The sequence below is a fragment of the Thamnophis sirtalis genome, unplaced genomic scaffold (assembly GCF_051295495.1).
Source record: "Thamnophis sirtalis isolate CommonGarterSnake01/CBP01778 unplaced genomic scaffold, rThaSir2_p1.2 scaffold_9, whole genome shotgun sequence".
NCBI lineage: Eukaryota > Metazoa > Chordata > Lepidosauria > Squamata > Natricidae > Thamnophis > Thamnophis sirtalis.
This window is the reverse complement of record NW_028261389.1, coordinates 13,845,364-13,863,128: the sequence shown is the minus strand read 5'-3', so window position 1 is coordinate 13,863,128 and position 17,765 is coordinate 13,845,364. Positions and strand designations below refer to the sequence as shown.

At 44.4% G+C, this 17,765-nt stretch overlaps 1 protein-coding gene across 9 annotated transcripts in view; it reads left to right on the top strand.

The window, feature by feature from the left end:
- The window catches only part of CALD1 (caldesmon 1), a 220,412-nt gene that overhangs the window by 139,472 nt on the left and 63,175 nt on the right, over window positions 1–17,765 (top strand). The window contains exon 1 of one of the 9 annotated variants that reach the window (XM_087722850.1): window positions 8,924–9,241. The exons of the other annotated variants lie outside the window; for them this stretch is intronic. Within the exon in view, the coding sequence (XP_087578976.1) occupies window positions 9,195–9,241 (47 nt within the window). The 5' untranslated portion in view covers window positions 8,924–9,194. Of the gene's footprint in view, window positions 1–8,923; window positions 9,242–17,765 lie in introns of those variants that run through there. 9 annotated transcript variants of the gene reach the window in all.

The following is a 17,765-nucleotide window of genomic DNA, read 5'->3' as shown; positions in this document are numbered from 1 at the left end:
CCCCAAAAGGTTCGCCATCAATGTGATAAAGCCTCTAGGTTGAGCCACACTGACTGAACAATTCTTTTCAAAAGAAATTCAGGCTAGCATTTGTTGTTTTAAAATTTAGGTGGGCCATTAGGATACTTCCTTCCAATACATCTTTTTCAATGGCTTATTTGCCTTTTTATGTCTATCTGTTTGTTGGGAGGGGTGTAGATATTAATCCCCCCTTCACGGGTGTCAAACGTGCGGCATCGCACAATCCTGTGATGTTTTGTGACATTTTTCTCATTTGCGGAGCTGGGGTGGGTGTGGCCTATGTGTGACACATCCGGCCCGCGGGACACCAGTTTAACACCCCTTCATTAGTTATTCTATAAAACCACACTTGGAATACTGCATTCCAAACCAAGGTGGCGCAGTGGTTAGGGTGCAGTACTGCAGGCCACTTCAGCTGACTGTTATCTGCAGTTCAGCGGTTCTAATCTCACTTGCTCAAGGTTGACTCAGCCTTCCATCCTTCCGAGGTGGGTGAAATGAGGACCCAGACTGTGGGGGCAATATGTTGACTCTGTAAACCGCTTAGAGAGGGCTGAAAGCCCTATGAAGCGGTATATAAGTCTAACTGCTATTGCTATTGCTATTCAGTTTTGGTCGCCATAATGTAAAAAAGATGTGGAGACTCTAGAAAGAGTGCAGAGAAGAGCAACAAAGATGATTAGGGGCCTGGAGACTAAAACATATGAAGAATGGTTGCAGGAACTGGGTATGTCTAGTTTAATGTAAAGAAGGACTAGGGGAGACATGATAGCAGTGTTCCAATATCTCAGAGGCTGCCACAAAGAAGAGGGAGTCAAGCTATTCTCCAAAGCACCAGAGGGCAGGACAAGACTCAATGGATGGAAACTCATCAAGGAGAGATTCAACTTAGAACTAAGGAGAAATATTGTGACAGTTGGAACAATTAATCTAACTAAAGAGCCATGATGGCGCAGTGGTTAGAATGCAGTATTGCAGACTAACTCACTGTTCACTCCAAGAGTTCGATTCTGAGTGGCTCAAGGTTGATTCAGCCTCCCATCCTTCCGAGGTGGGTAAAATGAGGACCCAGATTGTTGTGGGCAATAGGCTGACTCTGTAAACTGCGTAGAGAGGGCTGCAAAGCACTGTGAAGTGGTTATATAAGTCTAAGTACTATTACTAGTGCAATTGCTAATTGGTGGAACAGTAGGGACTCCATCACTGGAGGTTTTAAAAAAGAGATTGGACAACTTTTTGACTGAAATGGTATAGAGCAGTGATGGCGAATCTTTTCAGCACCGAGTGACCAAACTGGAACGCACCTACATGTGTGTGGATGTGTGCATGTTGGAGCGCCAGAAACATGAAGACCAGCTGGCCGGCATGCACATGCCTGCTTTGGGGGCATTTTTAGGCCATTTTTGGCCTGAAAAATGGCCTGCTTTTTGGGAGTTTTGGGAAGCAGTTTTTGGGCCATTTTCAGACCATTTTTCAGGCCATTTTTGGGGCTGTTTTCCGGCCGTTGTGGGCCATTTTTCAGGCCATTTTCTGGCGCTCCAGTACCCAAGAAGGACAACTGACTGGCGCATCAGAAACCAGAAGAGCAGCTGGCGATGGCGTGCATGCCCACAGAGAGGGCTCTACGCGTGTCATAGGTTCGCCATCACGGGTATAGGGTTTCCTGCTTGAGCAGGGGGTTTGACTAGAAGACCTCCAAGGTCCCTTCCAACTCTGTTATTCTGTTTTATAGTATATTTTAAACAGATTTGTTACAAAATGTGCCTGTCACCTATACTTGTTTTTTTTTTAAGAGTAGAAAGAAGATTATGGAGAAGTTTTATAAACACAGGTTTAAACCTCTGCATTTTCTCCTTTAGTTATGAAACCCTGGAAGAATAATTTAATCCCAAGGATTATAGGAATTCCATTGTGCAATACTTGGTATACATTTTCCATCTTCCATAGCAGTCAAACTACCCAGGAAGCCTTTCATGGAGGTCATCTTTCTTTCTATCACTTTGATAAAATATTGCTTCCCTTTCTTGCTGTTTTTATTTTTTATTTTTTGCATCACTTCCTGCATTCTTGACTGAGAAGCTGCTTGCAGAAATATGGTTTTCTCATCAGGCTTTGATTTGCAGCAGAGAGAAGGAACTGATATCATATCTTGTTAGCCTGTGATTATAATGAACATAACAAAGTGAAGTAGGAGGAATATTCTGCTTCAGAGCTTGCTAGAGAATTGGGCTAAGAGTCGTCCACCAGAGGTTTTTTTTTTGTGTGATCGCATGTTTTGGGAGAAAGCAGATGTTTTTTTAGAAACAATGGGTATAAATCAAATAAAACTTATTTTAATACAGTACCTATTTGCAGTTCTGGCAGATGCTCCCTCTTCATAAGATGAAGAACTTGCTTATGCCTCCATTCTACCTTCTGACTAATTGATAAGCAGCACTTTAAGTTTCCCTTGCAACAAAAATCACTCAAAGCAGTTTATAAAGTTTAAAACGCTTTAAAGGAAGACTCTAACCAAGAGTGAAATAATATGTAAAAAGAGATCAAATAATTTTTTTAAAAAAACTTTGGTAGTCAGAGGTAGGATCTGGTGGAAGGAAGAACAAAGGATTTGGGGATACAATTCTCAGGGCTCCAAGTCAAATCTACCAGTGACCTCCCACCTCCAATGGTGAGAGAGATCTGGCTTTGAGAGAGTTGGAGGGAGTGTCCATCTGGGTTCAGTTCCAAGTGGGGGGGAAAAGACACTGGAAACATGGAAATTGCTTGGAAAGATGTTTCTTCTAATGGTGGACAAGACCACAGGGTTTGAGGTCCTGGGGGAAAAGGGAAGAGATGCTGAGAGTGTCTGGGTTTTATGCCCTCTGGGGGCTTTTGAATTTGAGCTTGTATTCTGATTGGTTCTCAAACTCCCATGGGGCAATGCAGGGCAGTGGTGGGTTTCAAAAATTGTTCGAACCTACTCTGTGGGTGTGGCCTCCTCTGTGGGAGTGGCTGCTGCCCATGTGACTGGATTGGAGTGGCTTGCCACTCATGTGACCGGATACGAAGATGCCGACGACACTTGTCAGAACCACCTTAAATTACCTCACACACAGCACTGGCATGCATAAGAATATGATGTAAACTTGTTTTTTAAAAGGCATCTTTGGTTTGCGTTAAAACAACTTCAACACACGCAATGTTCTGATTGCACCACAAACGCAGTAGTCATCCTTACCTTTCACAGAGGCTCTGAGTTTTATAAATATGAGCATGATAGTGTAGAATAATCATATCCAAGGACCGGTGGTGGGTTTCAAAAGTTTTTGGAACCTCTTCTGTAGGTGTGGCCTGCTTTCCGGGTCCACTGGTGGAACCTCTTCTAACCGGTTCGGTAGATTTGACGAACCGGTTCTACCGAATAGGTGCCTACTGGTAGGAACCCACCTCTGATGCAGGGGCAACTTTGTAGGTTGTGTTTTTGAGTCCCAAGTTTGGTTGACTCTTGCTGGGCGATGATGTAATGGAATTGCTTTGGGATTCCTATTACGGCTCTGCCTGAAGGAGGTAGATCTTTATGATGTAGAATAGACTGGCTCAGGCCTTAATGGACCATTGACAAAAGTGGGGGGGGGGTGAGTTTCTGCCTCCCTTTTAGGGGGGAAATATTCTGCCCTTTTAATATTTCCTAAAATATCTCATTTTCCTAGGAGAGGGGTGGGTGCTAACTTCCTACAAGAGTCTCTCCCCATGATTCTGGCAGGAGAAAGGAAGTTGGGGGGGGGGGAAGACCTAGAGATGCCTGCAGGGCATGATCAAAGATGCCAAGATGGCAGATGCAACCGTGTTATCGTGTTATCAAAGCTTCACCTATTTTTGTTTATGAACTTACCTTTTGTGGATCTATTGCCCCAACAGGAAGGGAAGGAGGGGGAGGATGCTGACCAATATGGAGTAGTGATAGAGAGGAATGGCTGACTCAGGAGAACCAGTAGCAACTTTGCTTTCTCCCACGCAACTCCTCTTGGAGCGCTGTGTGATCAGTTCTCCTGAAGTAGAGGGGCAAGGGACAGCCTGGGTCTTCATGCCCTTGTCGGCTTCAAGGTAGCCATCATTTCCACCTTCAGTAGATGTACATCCTTGCTCCAGAGGGATTGTTCAGTGATTTGATAGGTAAAGGTTCTCCTTGCATATATGTACTAGTCGTTCCTGACTCTAGGGGGCGGTGCTCATCTCTGTTTCAAAGCCGAAGTGCCAGTGCTGTCCGAAGACGTCTCCATGGTCATGTGGCTGGCATGACTAAACGCCAAAGGCGCACGGAACGCTGTTACCTTCCCACCAAAGGTGGTTCCTATTTTTCTACTTGCATTTTTACCTGCTTTCGAACTGCTAGGTTGGCAGAAGCTGGGACAAGTAATGGGAGCCCACTCCGTTATGCGGCACTAGGGATTCAAACTGCCGAACCGCTAACCTTTTTGATTGACAAGCTCAGCATCTTAACCACTGAGCCACCGCGTCCCTAGTGGTTTGATTACCCCCCCCCCCATTAAAAAGATCCTGTTCTGTAGTTGCTATGACTTTGACCTGCTGAAGGGGCACATGAGAACCATTCTCTTCAAACAACCTGAAACAATAGGAAGATCCATATGCCGATATGGTGGAATGTAGTCCAGAGTCGCAGTGGGGAGGGGCTCTTTGCCAGAGAGCAAAGAGACAACATCGCTTGGAATTTTTGGTATGCAGGAAGAGAGCAAACGCAACCCCCTCCCCAGCAGTTCCCAGGCTATATCTAATTTTTTTTTTCATATACCTAGGTGCTTTAGTCTGGCAAGATTCCTGTCCACGGGCGAGCAATAATAAACTACTGTCAAATAAGTCTTTCTATCATTCTTGGTTCTTGGGACCTTACAGCTGTAGAAATATTGGCATTCACCAAATTGGGATTTAAAGAGAATTTAAAGTTTTGGCCCATTGAATAAACTTAGATTGAACTGGGAAGAGGGAATCCTAATTATGCTTTTGATTGTTTTATGTACGAATAGCGTCTTAAAGGTAAAACTATTTCCTTCCTCTGTTTACTAAACAAACAAATGACTCAGAACTGATTCTCTCTGGTGCCCCGGAAAATTTCTCATAAAGGCAATTTTTAAGGTCCCTCTTTGTGAAGGCTAAATTAGTCATCAAGGCATCGCACGTTTCTCAGACCTGGTGGTCTATCGATACATTTAGACTACGGTTTCCAGAAAAAAATGTAGAAAGTATGTTACCTAGGAATTATGGGGGATCCAATTCTAACACATCTGGAAGGAGACAGGTTTGAGAAGACGGCTATAAAGTATTTCCTGTTCCAGTCAATTTTATGTGAGTGTAAAGCAGCCTTCTCCATTTGCAACCCCGGCTGCAAATTCTGTAAAATATACCCTGAAGACATCTGGTGGGCAGCAGAGACTCAAAAGCACAGATTCCTAGTTCTGTAACAAAATGCAAGTTCTTCGTGGCAGCCCCGGCTTTTCTGGGCAATGAAGGGTTAATATTATTTTTTAAACAACGAACAGATGTTAATGTCATTATGGTGGATTTTTTAACAACAAACACATTTCTTTTTCCTGCAGGATACCAATAGTCTTGTGGAGCTTTTGACAAATAAGTGGTGTTTTCTGAGAAGGGATATATTAGATGGGGGGGGGGGAAGGGGTGAATAAAGGACCTGGGGTCTTTGAAATTCGGCAATCTTTTTTAAAAATGTTTTTAAATATTTGATTCTGTCTTCTCCGAATCGTCAGTGTAGTTTTTCTATATTGCTGGAAAAATTAAACTGCTTTGCTAGAAGAGAATGGCGTCATCAAACAAGCTCTTGTTTTTAAAACAGTGTCTAGTTTTAGAGAGACAGTTACCTGATAAGACCCCCCTCACTCCAGAATACGTACTGAGATTAATTTTGGATCTTTGTCTTTCTTGGGTTAGGAAACATAGAACTGCTTTGCGAAGTTGTGCACCAAATATTTCTATTTCTTACAAGAAGAAACTTTTTAGAAGACAGAACTGGCTCATTAGATTAATTTTTAAGTGTGTGAGTCAGTCGGGGTCATAATACTGAGCATGGAATCTTTATGGGTCACCTTCATGAGTTGGAAATTGGAGGCAGAGTTTTGCAGTGGGCCTGTGCAGGGGTGGGTTTCAGACGGTGTTTACTGCCGGTTCACTCGTGCGAGTGCTTTGTCCGCATGCACAGTTCAATGGAAATTGTTTTGTGTATGCACAGAACTAAAAAAAAAAAGATGGTGATGGTGACGACCGGGGAACCAGTTCGGGGGCGTGGCCAGCCTGGGTCACTGCCGGTTCTGCGACCCAGGCTGGCATACCACTACTGGTTCGGCCGAACCGGGCCAATCCAGTAGAAACCCACCTCTGACCCTGTGTTTCCCTAAGTAGGAAATTGCAGTTAGTATCATTGTGAGGAGAGGTTGTGCCAGTGGAGAAATTCACATTTTTTTTACTACTAGTTCTGTGGGCATGTCTTGGTGAGCGTGGCAGGGGAAGGATACTGCAAAATCTCCATTCCCTTCCCACTCTGGGGCCAGCCAGAGGTGGCATTTGCCGGTTCTCTGAACAATTCAAAATTTCCACTACCAGTTGTCCAGAACCTGTCAGAACCTGCTGAATTTCATCCCTGGGCTGTGCCCTTGAATACTCCAGGGTGGGGAAGTCTCCCCATTACTTTCAATATTTAAATGATACTTTTGTAGAGGGCCATCTGTTAATGTTGAGACCAGGAATCATCAATATGGTGATGATAACTGTACTGCATCCAGTTTTGGTCACCATTCTATAAAAAAGATGTTGAGACTCTAGAAAAAGTGCAGAGAAGAGCAACCAGGTTGATTAGGGGACTGGAGACTAAAACATATGAAGAATGGTTGCAGGAACTGGGCATGGCTAGTCTAGTGAAGAGAAGGACCAGGGGAGACATGATAGCAGTATTCCAATATTTGAAGGGCTGCCACAGAGAGGAGGGGGTCAAGCTATTTTCCAAAGCATCTGAAGGCCAGACAAGGAATAATGGATGGAAACTGACAAAGGAGAGATTTAACCTAGAAATAAGGAGGAACTTTCTGACAGTGAGAGCAATCGACAATGGAACAGCTTGCCTTCAGAAATTGTGGAAGATTAATCACTTGAGACTTTCAAGAAGAGATTGGACTGCCATTTGTCAGAAATAGTGTAGGGTCTCCTGCTTGAGTGGGGGGTTGGAGTAGATGACCTATAAGGTCCCTTCCAACTCTGTTAATCTGAATTTTTTCAGAGTTTTACAAGAATATCCAAAGTCAAGATCATAATATGGTAGAAGACGTGGCCTGGTGCTTATGGGCCACGAAGAACTAGACGAGAAAGAACATCTCAGACTAAAGCTCTACAAGCAAAATTGCTGTTGGTACAGAGACCTTCTGGATCCATAAGCATTCCGTCAATTGCTCTTAATGGGTGGTGCTGCTTCTTTTAAAAGAGCAAATAGCAATCTAGAGGGACTCCTGCTTTGGCTGGTTTATAGGTGTGGAGGAGCAAGTAGTGACTTATTACTTTGTCATTGTATTAGTGTAGAACATTAGCACCCCCCCCCAAAGAATGAAATATTTTAGAAAATATTAAGGAGTCAAGGTGGTGCAGTGGTTAGGGTGCAGTACTGCAGGCCACTTCAGCTGACTGCTAGCTGCAGTTTGGCGGTTCAAATCTCACCGGCTCAAGGTTGACTCAGCCTTCCATCCTTCCGAGGTGGGTAAAATGAGGACCCAGACTGTGGGGGCGATATGCTGACTCTGTAAACCGCTTAGAGAGGGCTGAAAGCCCTATGAAGCGGTATATAAGTCTAACTGCTATTGCTATTGTTGCTATTGCTATTGCTAAAAAAAATAGGCAGAATATTATATTATATTTCTCCTAAAAGAGAAATAGAGCTCAGAGCTACAGTTCCCTGCCCTCCAAGCAGATACTAAACTGAGGCCAGCTTTTAGAAATGCAATCCATTCAAGACAGAATATTTTGAACAAAGGCAGAATTAGGTAGAATGGTAGGATCAGCCCTCACTCAAGATTCAAACCAGGAAAGCCATTAAGTCACAATAGGAATGGCCCAACGCCCTTTCAGGACACAAGCCTCCTCATTACATCAGAAAGTCCAGGCTTCAATCAAACTTAACTCAGACAGCCTACAAAGTTAGCAGTGACCCCCTACAGCAACCAATGGATAAATTTCCTGACAGAACAATTAATCCGTGGAACAACTTGCCTCCAGAAGTTGTGGATGCTCCAACACTGGACGTTTTTAAGAAGAGGCTGGATAACCATTTGTCTGAAGCGGTGTAGGGTTTCCTGCCTAAGCAGGGGGTTGGACTAGAAGACCTTCAAGGTCCCTTCCAACTCTATTCTAGTCTAAATGGTTGTCCAATGCCTACCTAAAAACCTTTAGGTTTTACTCCTTGTCCAGCCTTCAGATGCTTTGGAGAATAATAAATCCACGGATCTTTTTAAGTTATTTTTTTAAACTCTTGAGACAGTCTTTTGCTCTGTAATATAGTTCTTGCTACACGGGCTGCCTTCCTTGGAGTGTGTCTCTTGCTGCAAGCTATTTCTTTTTGTAGGTAAGCAAACACCTTTGTATTGAGTTTCACATTCCAACTGCTCGTTGCTCATCGCAATGAAACGGAACTGAACGCAGCCTGTATCTGTTTACTTGTGGCATTACGACAAAGTAGGCGAAAAACTTCGCCTGGTCTGTCTCTGCGCTTGCAGAGAACGGGCTCGACTATTGCAAACGTGGCCCTATTAGAGAGAATACAGTAAAGGTAGCGTGGGGGTGGGGAGTGGGGGGTTTGGGATCATATGATCTTACTGCTGAGGATGTATGTGGGTGGAGGAGGAGGAGGAGGTGGAGTATTCAGGACCCAGAGACAGTAGATCGAAGCACCGCCGCGGTCGCTGACCTACTACAATCCTCCCAAAGGATCATCACTCCAGAGGAGTTTGGAAGGCAAGGGTGGCGAGAAGACAATCGGCCCATTCTTTCTCCAGCTGCCTGAAGGCAAAATAAACATTTTGGGTTAAACTCCTCCAATTCTCTCGCCTGCTTCAGCTGCTCCTCTTTTCTCGGAAGCTGTCAGCGAGCGGAGAGGAATCTTCCCACTCCTCCTGTTTCCAGGCATGATCAGCGGCGCGTTCTGTAGGACCAATTTATCAAGTCTTTCCAAGTGAGTTTGCTGCCTTCTGTTGGAGGGGGTGCTGGAGGCACTTCGGGGTGGGGTACGTGAGCCTGGCTTCAAACTCTCCAAGTTGCGGGGTCTTCTTTCTTTCTTTCTTTCTTTCTTTCTTTCTTTCTTTCTTTCTTTCTTTCTTTCTTTCTTTCTTTCTTTCTTTCTTTCTTTCTTTCTTTCTTTCTTCTTCTTCTTCTTCTTCTTCTTCTTCTTCTTCTTCTTCTTCTCCTCCTCCTCCTCTTCCTCCTCCTCCTCCTCCTCCTCCTTTCGTCTTCTTTCTTCTTCTTCTTCCTTCTTCTTCTTCCCCCTTCCCTCTTCCCTCTTCCCTCTTCCCTCTTCCCTCTTCCCTCTTCCCTCCTTCCTCTTCCTCTTCCTCTTCCTCTTCCTCTTCCTCTTCCTCTTCCTCTTCCTCCTCCTCCTCCTCCTCCTCTTCTTCTTCTTCCCTCTTCCCTCTTCCCTTTTCCCTCCTTCCTCTTTCCTCTTTCCTCTTTCCTCTTTCCTCCTTCCTATTTCCTCCTCCTTCTTCTTGAAGTTGGTTCTGGTGAGGCGGAATAGGTTGCAGCATGTCAGCCACTCGTGCGTGACGTCCCTTCCTTGGGATGCTAGGTTGCAAAATTCACCATAACTTGTATAGCTACCAAAGCATGTCACGGTAATAGAATACACAGGATTGATTTTTTTTTCTTCCTCTTTTAAATTCCTTCCTTGGCTGCTTAGTGGAAACAGCACAGTTCAGAAGTTGCTTTCATCAGCGCGAAATTTGGATGTTGCTTCATCTCTAGGTTAAAAGCGGAGCAAATTAGAAAGCAAACGCCAGCCCTGTGTAATAACGGATGATATATTGATCAAAGAATTACATTTTGTTGGCTTGCTACCCCTGAAATGTCTTCAGGGCAGTACAGCTACCTCTGTTCTCTTTGAAGTGCTCTAAAATGATTTCCGCCTTTTGTAAAATGATGAAAAAGGTTTTCAATTAAGAGTCTAGCTAAATCTACAATTTGATTATAGCTGGGGATGAGTTGAAACGGCTTCTTGTTGCCTTTGTTGCTGTTGTTGAATGAAATATAACGATACAGCTGTGCTATGCCTTAGACATGCAGAAATAATTTAATCCATACGCAAACGGATCCCAATAGATCTTCCATTAAAAAAAACAACCAACCCCTGGATTGTATGGCATGATTCATAATGTGAGAATGTGCAAGAAAGCAAAGTGTGCATAGGCCAAATATTTCCTCAAACAAAAGACATGGTTTTAAGACTCCATTTAAATAAATCCGGATAAATGAATCTGCAGCCTATATAATCCCCAATTAAATTAGTTGAGTGCAAGATAATGATTGCTACCTAACTGTCAGGCATTCGTTTGGATTGATAAAGGTAACTGATTTGACTTGGCTCCTGAATTATCTGATTCAGCTTGCACATTTTCACAGCTGCCAAAACGCCACCTCGCCCTTCCCTCCTTCAGGTAGCTCACTTAACGGCTCATAGTAGAAGCTGGAGTATTCTGATTTAGGAGATTCAGGTGACTGACTCATGGCTGAGTTTATCCATAATGCTTAACTCTAAATCTGGGTTAATAAAACTCAATTGAGGTGCTCACAAAATATGCAGTGTTTAAGTAAACCGTATGGTGACTCAATATGAGGGCTTGGTTCACTTAACATTTAAGAATGTGACCAATTTTTTTCCCCACTGACCGAATCACAATTTACCCAAACTCATTGTAGACCATTGTAACATGTTGTGTGGATTCCCAGTCAATATTTCCAAGCATCAGTTGCAACTGAGAAGTAAACACAGATAAACTGGCACAAAACCTATGGTTCTACCACCAGCAAAATTGGTTTACCGCAGCGGTGTCAAACTCACGACCCACGGGCTGGATGCTTCACATGCTGGCCACGCCCACCTCCTGTTTAACGAAGGGGCGGAGTCACAATATGTGACATGATGACAACATGACAACATGAGTTTGCCACTCTTCATCCATTTTCTTTTATTGGTTCACCCTGAATTATAGAGATGAATTATATTGACCTGTAAACCTGGTTCACACAGGACACTGAACTGTTGCATTCTCCCCCCCCCCTTCCAAAAAACATTAAACAAGTTGAAACCTAATTAATTTAAGCCTGTTGTGCATATAGATCAGTGGTGGGATTCAAAAACTTTTATTTCTGGTGCTGTGGGTGTGGCTTGGTGGGCATGGAATGGCTTGGTGGGCATGACTTGGTGGGCGTGGCAGGGGAGGGCTATTGCAAAATCCCTATTTCCTCCCGATTAGCTGGGACTCAGGAGGCAGAGAATAGATGGGGGTGAGGCCAGTCAGAGGTGGTATTTACCGGTTCTCCAAACTACTCAAAATTTCCACTACTGGTTCTCCAGAACTGGTCAGAACCTGCTGAATACCACCTCTGATATAGATCCAGGTAGGCTTTTAACCAGCCAGGTATAGTATATTGTGGGAACTCATCTGGAGAATCCAATGAACGCAGAATCATTCTTCTTCATGCAGAAGGGAGCAAGCAAAATAAGCAATTGTTAGTCATCTCTTAGGCAAAGCAATTGTTAGTCATATCTTAGGCACAGCATTAACCTTCAGTGTTCCGTGTCCCAATGTCATGTCACAAATTCTGCTCCTTTTGGTCATTCAGATGACACTGCACTGCTCAGAGAAAAGGCACAGGGCTTGCATTGCAATGGCACGATGCTTTAAAAAAAACAAAATGGTGACCTATACCAAGCAAAGATTAATATACCACAGCATTATTTGCTGTGCAGTTGTAGCAAGCTGCCAATTTTTACAGAGCTGGATTCATCTGCGGTTGTGTCAACAATTCTGCTTTGTATTAAAATGAATGATAATGACAGGCTGATATGAAGACCGAATTACAATATAAGTTCCCAATGGGAGAGCTTAAGAGACAGTTCAGTGTAGCGGTTGAGGCACCAGGCTAGAAACCAAAAGTCAACCCTCACCCTTAACCACAAAGCCAGCGGGGTGACCTTGGGCTAGTCACTTTCAGCCCTAGGAAAGAGGCAGTAGCAAAAAAAAAGTCCGAAAAATCTTGCCAAGAAAACTTCAGGGACTAATCCAGGCAATCACTGGGAGTCAAAAACTGTCTCATAGGCACACATACACACGCACACCGGAGGTGGGTTGCTCCCGGTTCGGGAGAACCGGTAGTGGTAATTGGGCATGTATTGCTGAACGGGTAGTGATGGCTGGCTGGCCACGCCCCTGAACCGGTACGCTCGCCCTGCCTCGTCTTTGCCACGTACATCCACACAACTGCCTCCTAGTGCCACACAGGTAAGCAGCATGGGACACTCAGGGAGCCCCAAGGCTTCGTAACCACTGCCCCCTAAATGGGATGCATGGAGGCAGGGGGCAGCAGTTTCGTTTGCTGCCTGTGAACTGGTGTGTGTGTGTGAGCAGCCAAGTGAGCATGCCAGGATCTGCTGGCTGCCTCTAATCTGCACTTTACCCTTGAGCAAGTTTACTTATGAGCCGGGTGCTCGGTAGCTGTCAGATTGCTGGCTTGCTTGCTGGGATGCTGCCCCCCCCCCCTTTGAGCTCACCTGCAGCGAACAAAACGGACCCTCCAGCTCTTCTGTGTTCAGCTCGGCGCAGCTCGGGTTGCTGCTTTCTTTGGCCTTTAAAAAAAAAAGTTTTACGGCATGTTTTATTTCCCATCTCCAATCTGAAACATAATTTTGCCAAGCCACGCCCACAAAATAAGCCACGCCCACAGACCCAATAGTAAAAAAAATTGAAATCCACCCCTGATGCACACACAAACACACTAGTGCTTAGTTTTGTGAATGGCCCTTTGGAAATTCCGAGGGGCTTCAGGGAGAGTCCCAGAGAAATTCCTGCTCGAGGAAAAGATCTCCTTACTTCCCTTCTGATTGGATTTTTAGACATCTTTCCTCCACACCAACTATGGTGTAGTTGAAGAAGTTAAGTTCAGATCCTGGTAGCCTATCTTTTAGATGTGACATCACCTTCCCTCCTGATAGGGCAGGCCATGAATGACTTCTCCTCCTCCTCCTCCTCCTCCTCCTCCTCCTCCTCCTCCTCCTCCTCCTCCTCCTCCTCCTCCTCCTCCTCCTCCTCCCTCCTCCTCCTAACTGAAAGAGGTTGGATGCTTAGAGAATGAGTGGTTTTGCAGCCCAGAGTCATTTTATTGCTATCTAAGGACAAGAAGAGATTCAAGGGAGGGTGGGTAACACTGTAGGCAGGAGTTAAGGGATAAAATAGATGCCTTTGAGCCTGTGCAAGGTTAAAGCATCTATTTTGTCTTTAAAGCCACTAAAAATTGGTCTGAACTTTACAAGGGGTCAATAGATACTAAGGAACAGAACGGTTGTTGTACATTCCTACTATTTCCATTGCTCTTCCTCCTTCGCTTATTCTAGAGCAGGCTGGTGATTTTAGATTTGTCCACTCTGGAGCTGCTCTGGGGATGCTCTGAGATCTGAACAAAAGACCACAGGTTGTATGTGCATGCAACTTATATCCTAAGATTTGTCCAAATCTCATTGAGTCATAGAACCATAAGGCTGGGAGGGACCTTGGAGGTCTTCTAGTCCAGCCCCCTACTCAAGGCAGGAGCCTTTATACTATCTTGGACAAATAGTTGTCCAATAGTTTCTTGAAAACCTCCAGGAATGGAGCACCAGGAACTCTGGGAGGCTAGCTATTCCATTGATTAATTATTCTCACTGTCAGAAAATTCCTCCTTATTTCAGGGTTCAATCTCCCCGTGATAAGCTTCCACCCATTGCTTATTGTCTTTATCTCAGGTGATATAGAGCCTTCTCTTCATTAGGTTAAACATGCCTCGTTCATCAATCTAGGCAGCTGTTATATAAACATTCAGTTGTCTGTGTGAATGGTGCCATTTGGCTTACACGTGGACTAGCATTTAGTGACTGAGTTCACCATTAATATTGCACCATGCAGATTAAAGTTGGCAATCGTACCTGTGTTGCGGGATTCATGAAATAACAAGTAAGATGAAGGTACAGATGATTTTATCCTTAAGAAGAGACTGGTAAGATAAAATGTAGTATAAATTAAAACTTGAAGACCCAACCAAATAAGGATGGGGGAAAAGTGTATATAATAGAACAGTGCAGACAAATATAGGACAATATATCCTTTTACAGAACTAAAGGAAACCTGTGGATAATCAGCCAACTGGAACGCTGGGAGATTTAGAAAAAGTGAAAAAGGGCTTTTCTAAAAATTAGAGATAAGAAAGTTTTTCTAGTGTTTGTAATTGAACCCCGGAATTTGGTTCTAAAAGAGTCACAACAACAACAAATGTGATGGTTATTAGAATGGTCAGGGTTTTTCCCCTCTATTCAGTTAATGTCCACCCATCGTTGTGTTGCCAGAAAACAATATAGGTCTGATATTGATTGTCCCAGTTGCTGGTCTTTATCTTGACCAGATGTGTCCACAGGGTGTGGGATTCAACAATCCCACACCCTGGGGAATAGCCTTGTGATCAAAGCAACAACCTCCTTTGACTTGTGTCATGGCAATTCATTGCATGGTTGTGCCATCTTGAATTGTGGGTTCTACTTCTGTTGCTTTCTTCCATTCGTTGACAGTCACTTGACTTTCCTCCAAGTTAAGAGGCAACAAAAGCCAACAGATCTTAGGTTCAATTTTCATTGATATTTCTTGGATCCCTTTTATTCAAAGCCACCTGGCGTCCGTCCCCCCCCCCCCCCTTTTTCTTTTCAGGGAATATCAGCTTTTGGGGAGGAATCACTGAAAAGGATTGACATTTTGGCCATCTTGGTCACTTGTGGGGGGCATCTGTGTATCTGGAGACAAAATAAAAGAGAGTTTTGATTTCTTTGAACAAGGCTGTTCTTAAATCCTTAGAGGTGAGATTTGCATTGTGCATTGAGGAGCTGTGGTGGCTCAGTGGTTGGAATTCAGTACTGCAGGCTAATTCTGCTGACTGATAACTGCCAGCAATTCAACAGTTCGAGTCTTCACTTGCTCAAGGTTGACTCAGCTTCCATCCTTCAGTAAAATGCGGACTCAGATTGGTGGGGAGGCAATAGACTGACTCTGTAAAACAGAGGGCTGTAAAGTGGTATATAAGTCTAAAAGCTATTGCTATTATTGTTGATCATCATTCACATCTATTAAAAAGAAAAATAATTTTTCATCAGGCTGTCATGCTAAGAGGATTATTTATTTCGCAAAAAAATATTTTCGTATGGATTTTTTTGTCTAGTTTTCTATCCCAGTGAAAATATTTTTGTTGCTTTTCAAATGTCTGTTTTCTCTACTGATTAGGGAACTTTCCATTTCATTTTGGGTGTCACTATCACCCTTTTGAGGAACATCTGGAGAAATGTTTTTTCTTCTCCAGGGCAGTCTTTAGGTAGAATTGAAACACTGAAAGGTACATCTACATTTCTGACAGTAACAAGACACTTGACTTCCTTTGGTTTTGCTGTAATCCGAGGTCTACAGCCCCCTCATTTAAATTCAGGGGAGAAATAGTGAGGAAAGGATTTTCTTTACAGGTTACAGTTTTCTTTTAAAAGAGACTTGGCAGGAACTAAGATGGAAATTCTGGGGGTGGCAATGTTGGCAAGCCTTCTTCCCAACCTCCCAGATGTTTTGGCAGCTAGCGCGGGTCTTACCACGAGATTCTAGGTCCACAGAAGCCTGGTTTGTGAATAGTTCAGGGGTGGGCTTCAAAAATTTCAGCAATGGGTTCTCTGCCTGTATGCTGAGTGGACGTGGCCATGCTACAAAGCCTCTTGCACCACGGTGGGGGGCGTTTTCGCCTTCCCCAGCTCCAGAGGCTTTCCTCGAGCCTCTGAGAGGGCAAAAACTGGCTCCGTAGGCTGAAAATGGGCTCATTTCTGCCTTCCGGAACTTCCGGAAGCCCATTTTCCTCCCTCCCTGAGCCTCCATGTGGACCCTACACTTACCTGGCATTCAAAACGGGCCGCATGGAGACTCCTGGGAGAAGAGAAGCAGGGTGGGGTGAGATGGGCGGGGCCAGCCAGGGGTGGTATTTGGAGGTTCTCCGAACCAGCAATAACATTAGCTATGGATTCTCCCAAACCTGGGAGAACGGGCGAACCTTTAGCAGCCCACTGCTGGAATAGTTCCAGGAGTACTTATCTTGATAAATCAGTAGTTCATTTCAAATTTGGCGCAACCATGGACTTTCCAGGTGTACAAATGTTGGTTACTCATTCCTTTCAGATAGAAAAGCTGCTTTTCTTATCTCTATTCACTTATCTCATACTCTCAAACCGTATTTTATGTGTATGGTTTCTGAGCACGCTGGAATTCTTTGTGGTTATTTAAAAATTTTCCCTAACAGGCAGCTCCTTCCCTCCCTCATTCACTACCATCTTCCTTCCCAAATCCTCACTATCACACTCCAGTGGTCTCACAGAGTGTCGACTCGCTGCTGAGTAAATTCCCTTAGGAATGCCAGCAGTTTTCTCAACTGTTTTAAAAGGTTGTTTTTTTTAAAGGCATCAGGCTTGCAATCAGCTTCCCTGACCTCACCTTTTCCATGCCACCTTGTTTCTTTTTTCCCATGGTGTTGGAAAAAAAAGACCCCCTCAGATCTTTGAGTAGAGGCAATAATTGGGCTTCATAGTTTAATGATGGTAGTCTATGGCAGGTGGGGGGGGTGTGTCTCCAAATTTGGCAAACATGGCCTGCTAAAGAATTCTGGGAGTTGAGGTCCACAAGGGTTAATGTTGCCAGGTTTGGAGACCTCTGGCCTGGAGAACAGATTTCCTGATCGATGGATGGGTGGTTGGATGGATGGCACCTTCAGAAGCAGAGTGGTCCAGAGGCTTTCTAAGAGTCTGGGGAGGGTGAAAACAGCCTCCCCCCGCCCTTCTGGACGCCCTCCGAAGGCCTCAGGAGCTTTCCTGAACGCTTCAGAGGGCAAAAAATGGACCTATTGGGAACCCGGAAGTTCAGGAATGGTGACTTCCGGTTTGTCCATAGAGCCGATTTTCAACCTACGGAGCCTTCAGGAGGCTTCCCAGAAGGCTCGGGAGACGAAAAACGGCCCTACGACCAAGCCGGAAGTTTTTCACACAGCGCATGCTTGCTGGCCAGCTGACAGGGCAACGCCTCGTTCACCATCACGGGCATATAGCAAGAAATGAAAGGAAGTGAAATAATGAAATGGAATAGGCTCATTTATATTTTGGGGGAAACAGGTTCTTTCTATCTACTAAAGAGCCAGAAGGAATGTATGTTCCGACACACTTCTTGGATATGCTACATTGCTCAGCTGAGTCACGTCAGGGATATCATAGGTACTATGTCTAGAAGACATAGAACAGGGGTGTCAAACTTGCGTTGTCATGCCATCGTCACGTGACATACCGCAAGTTTCCCTCCCCTTCGCTAAACCGGGGTGGGTGTGGCCAGCGGTGACACATCCAAATTAAAGATGGCTGCCCAGCTGTTCAACCACTTTTCTACCTACAAAGG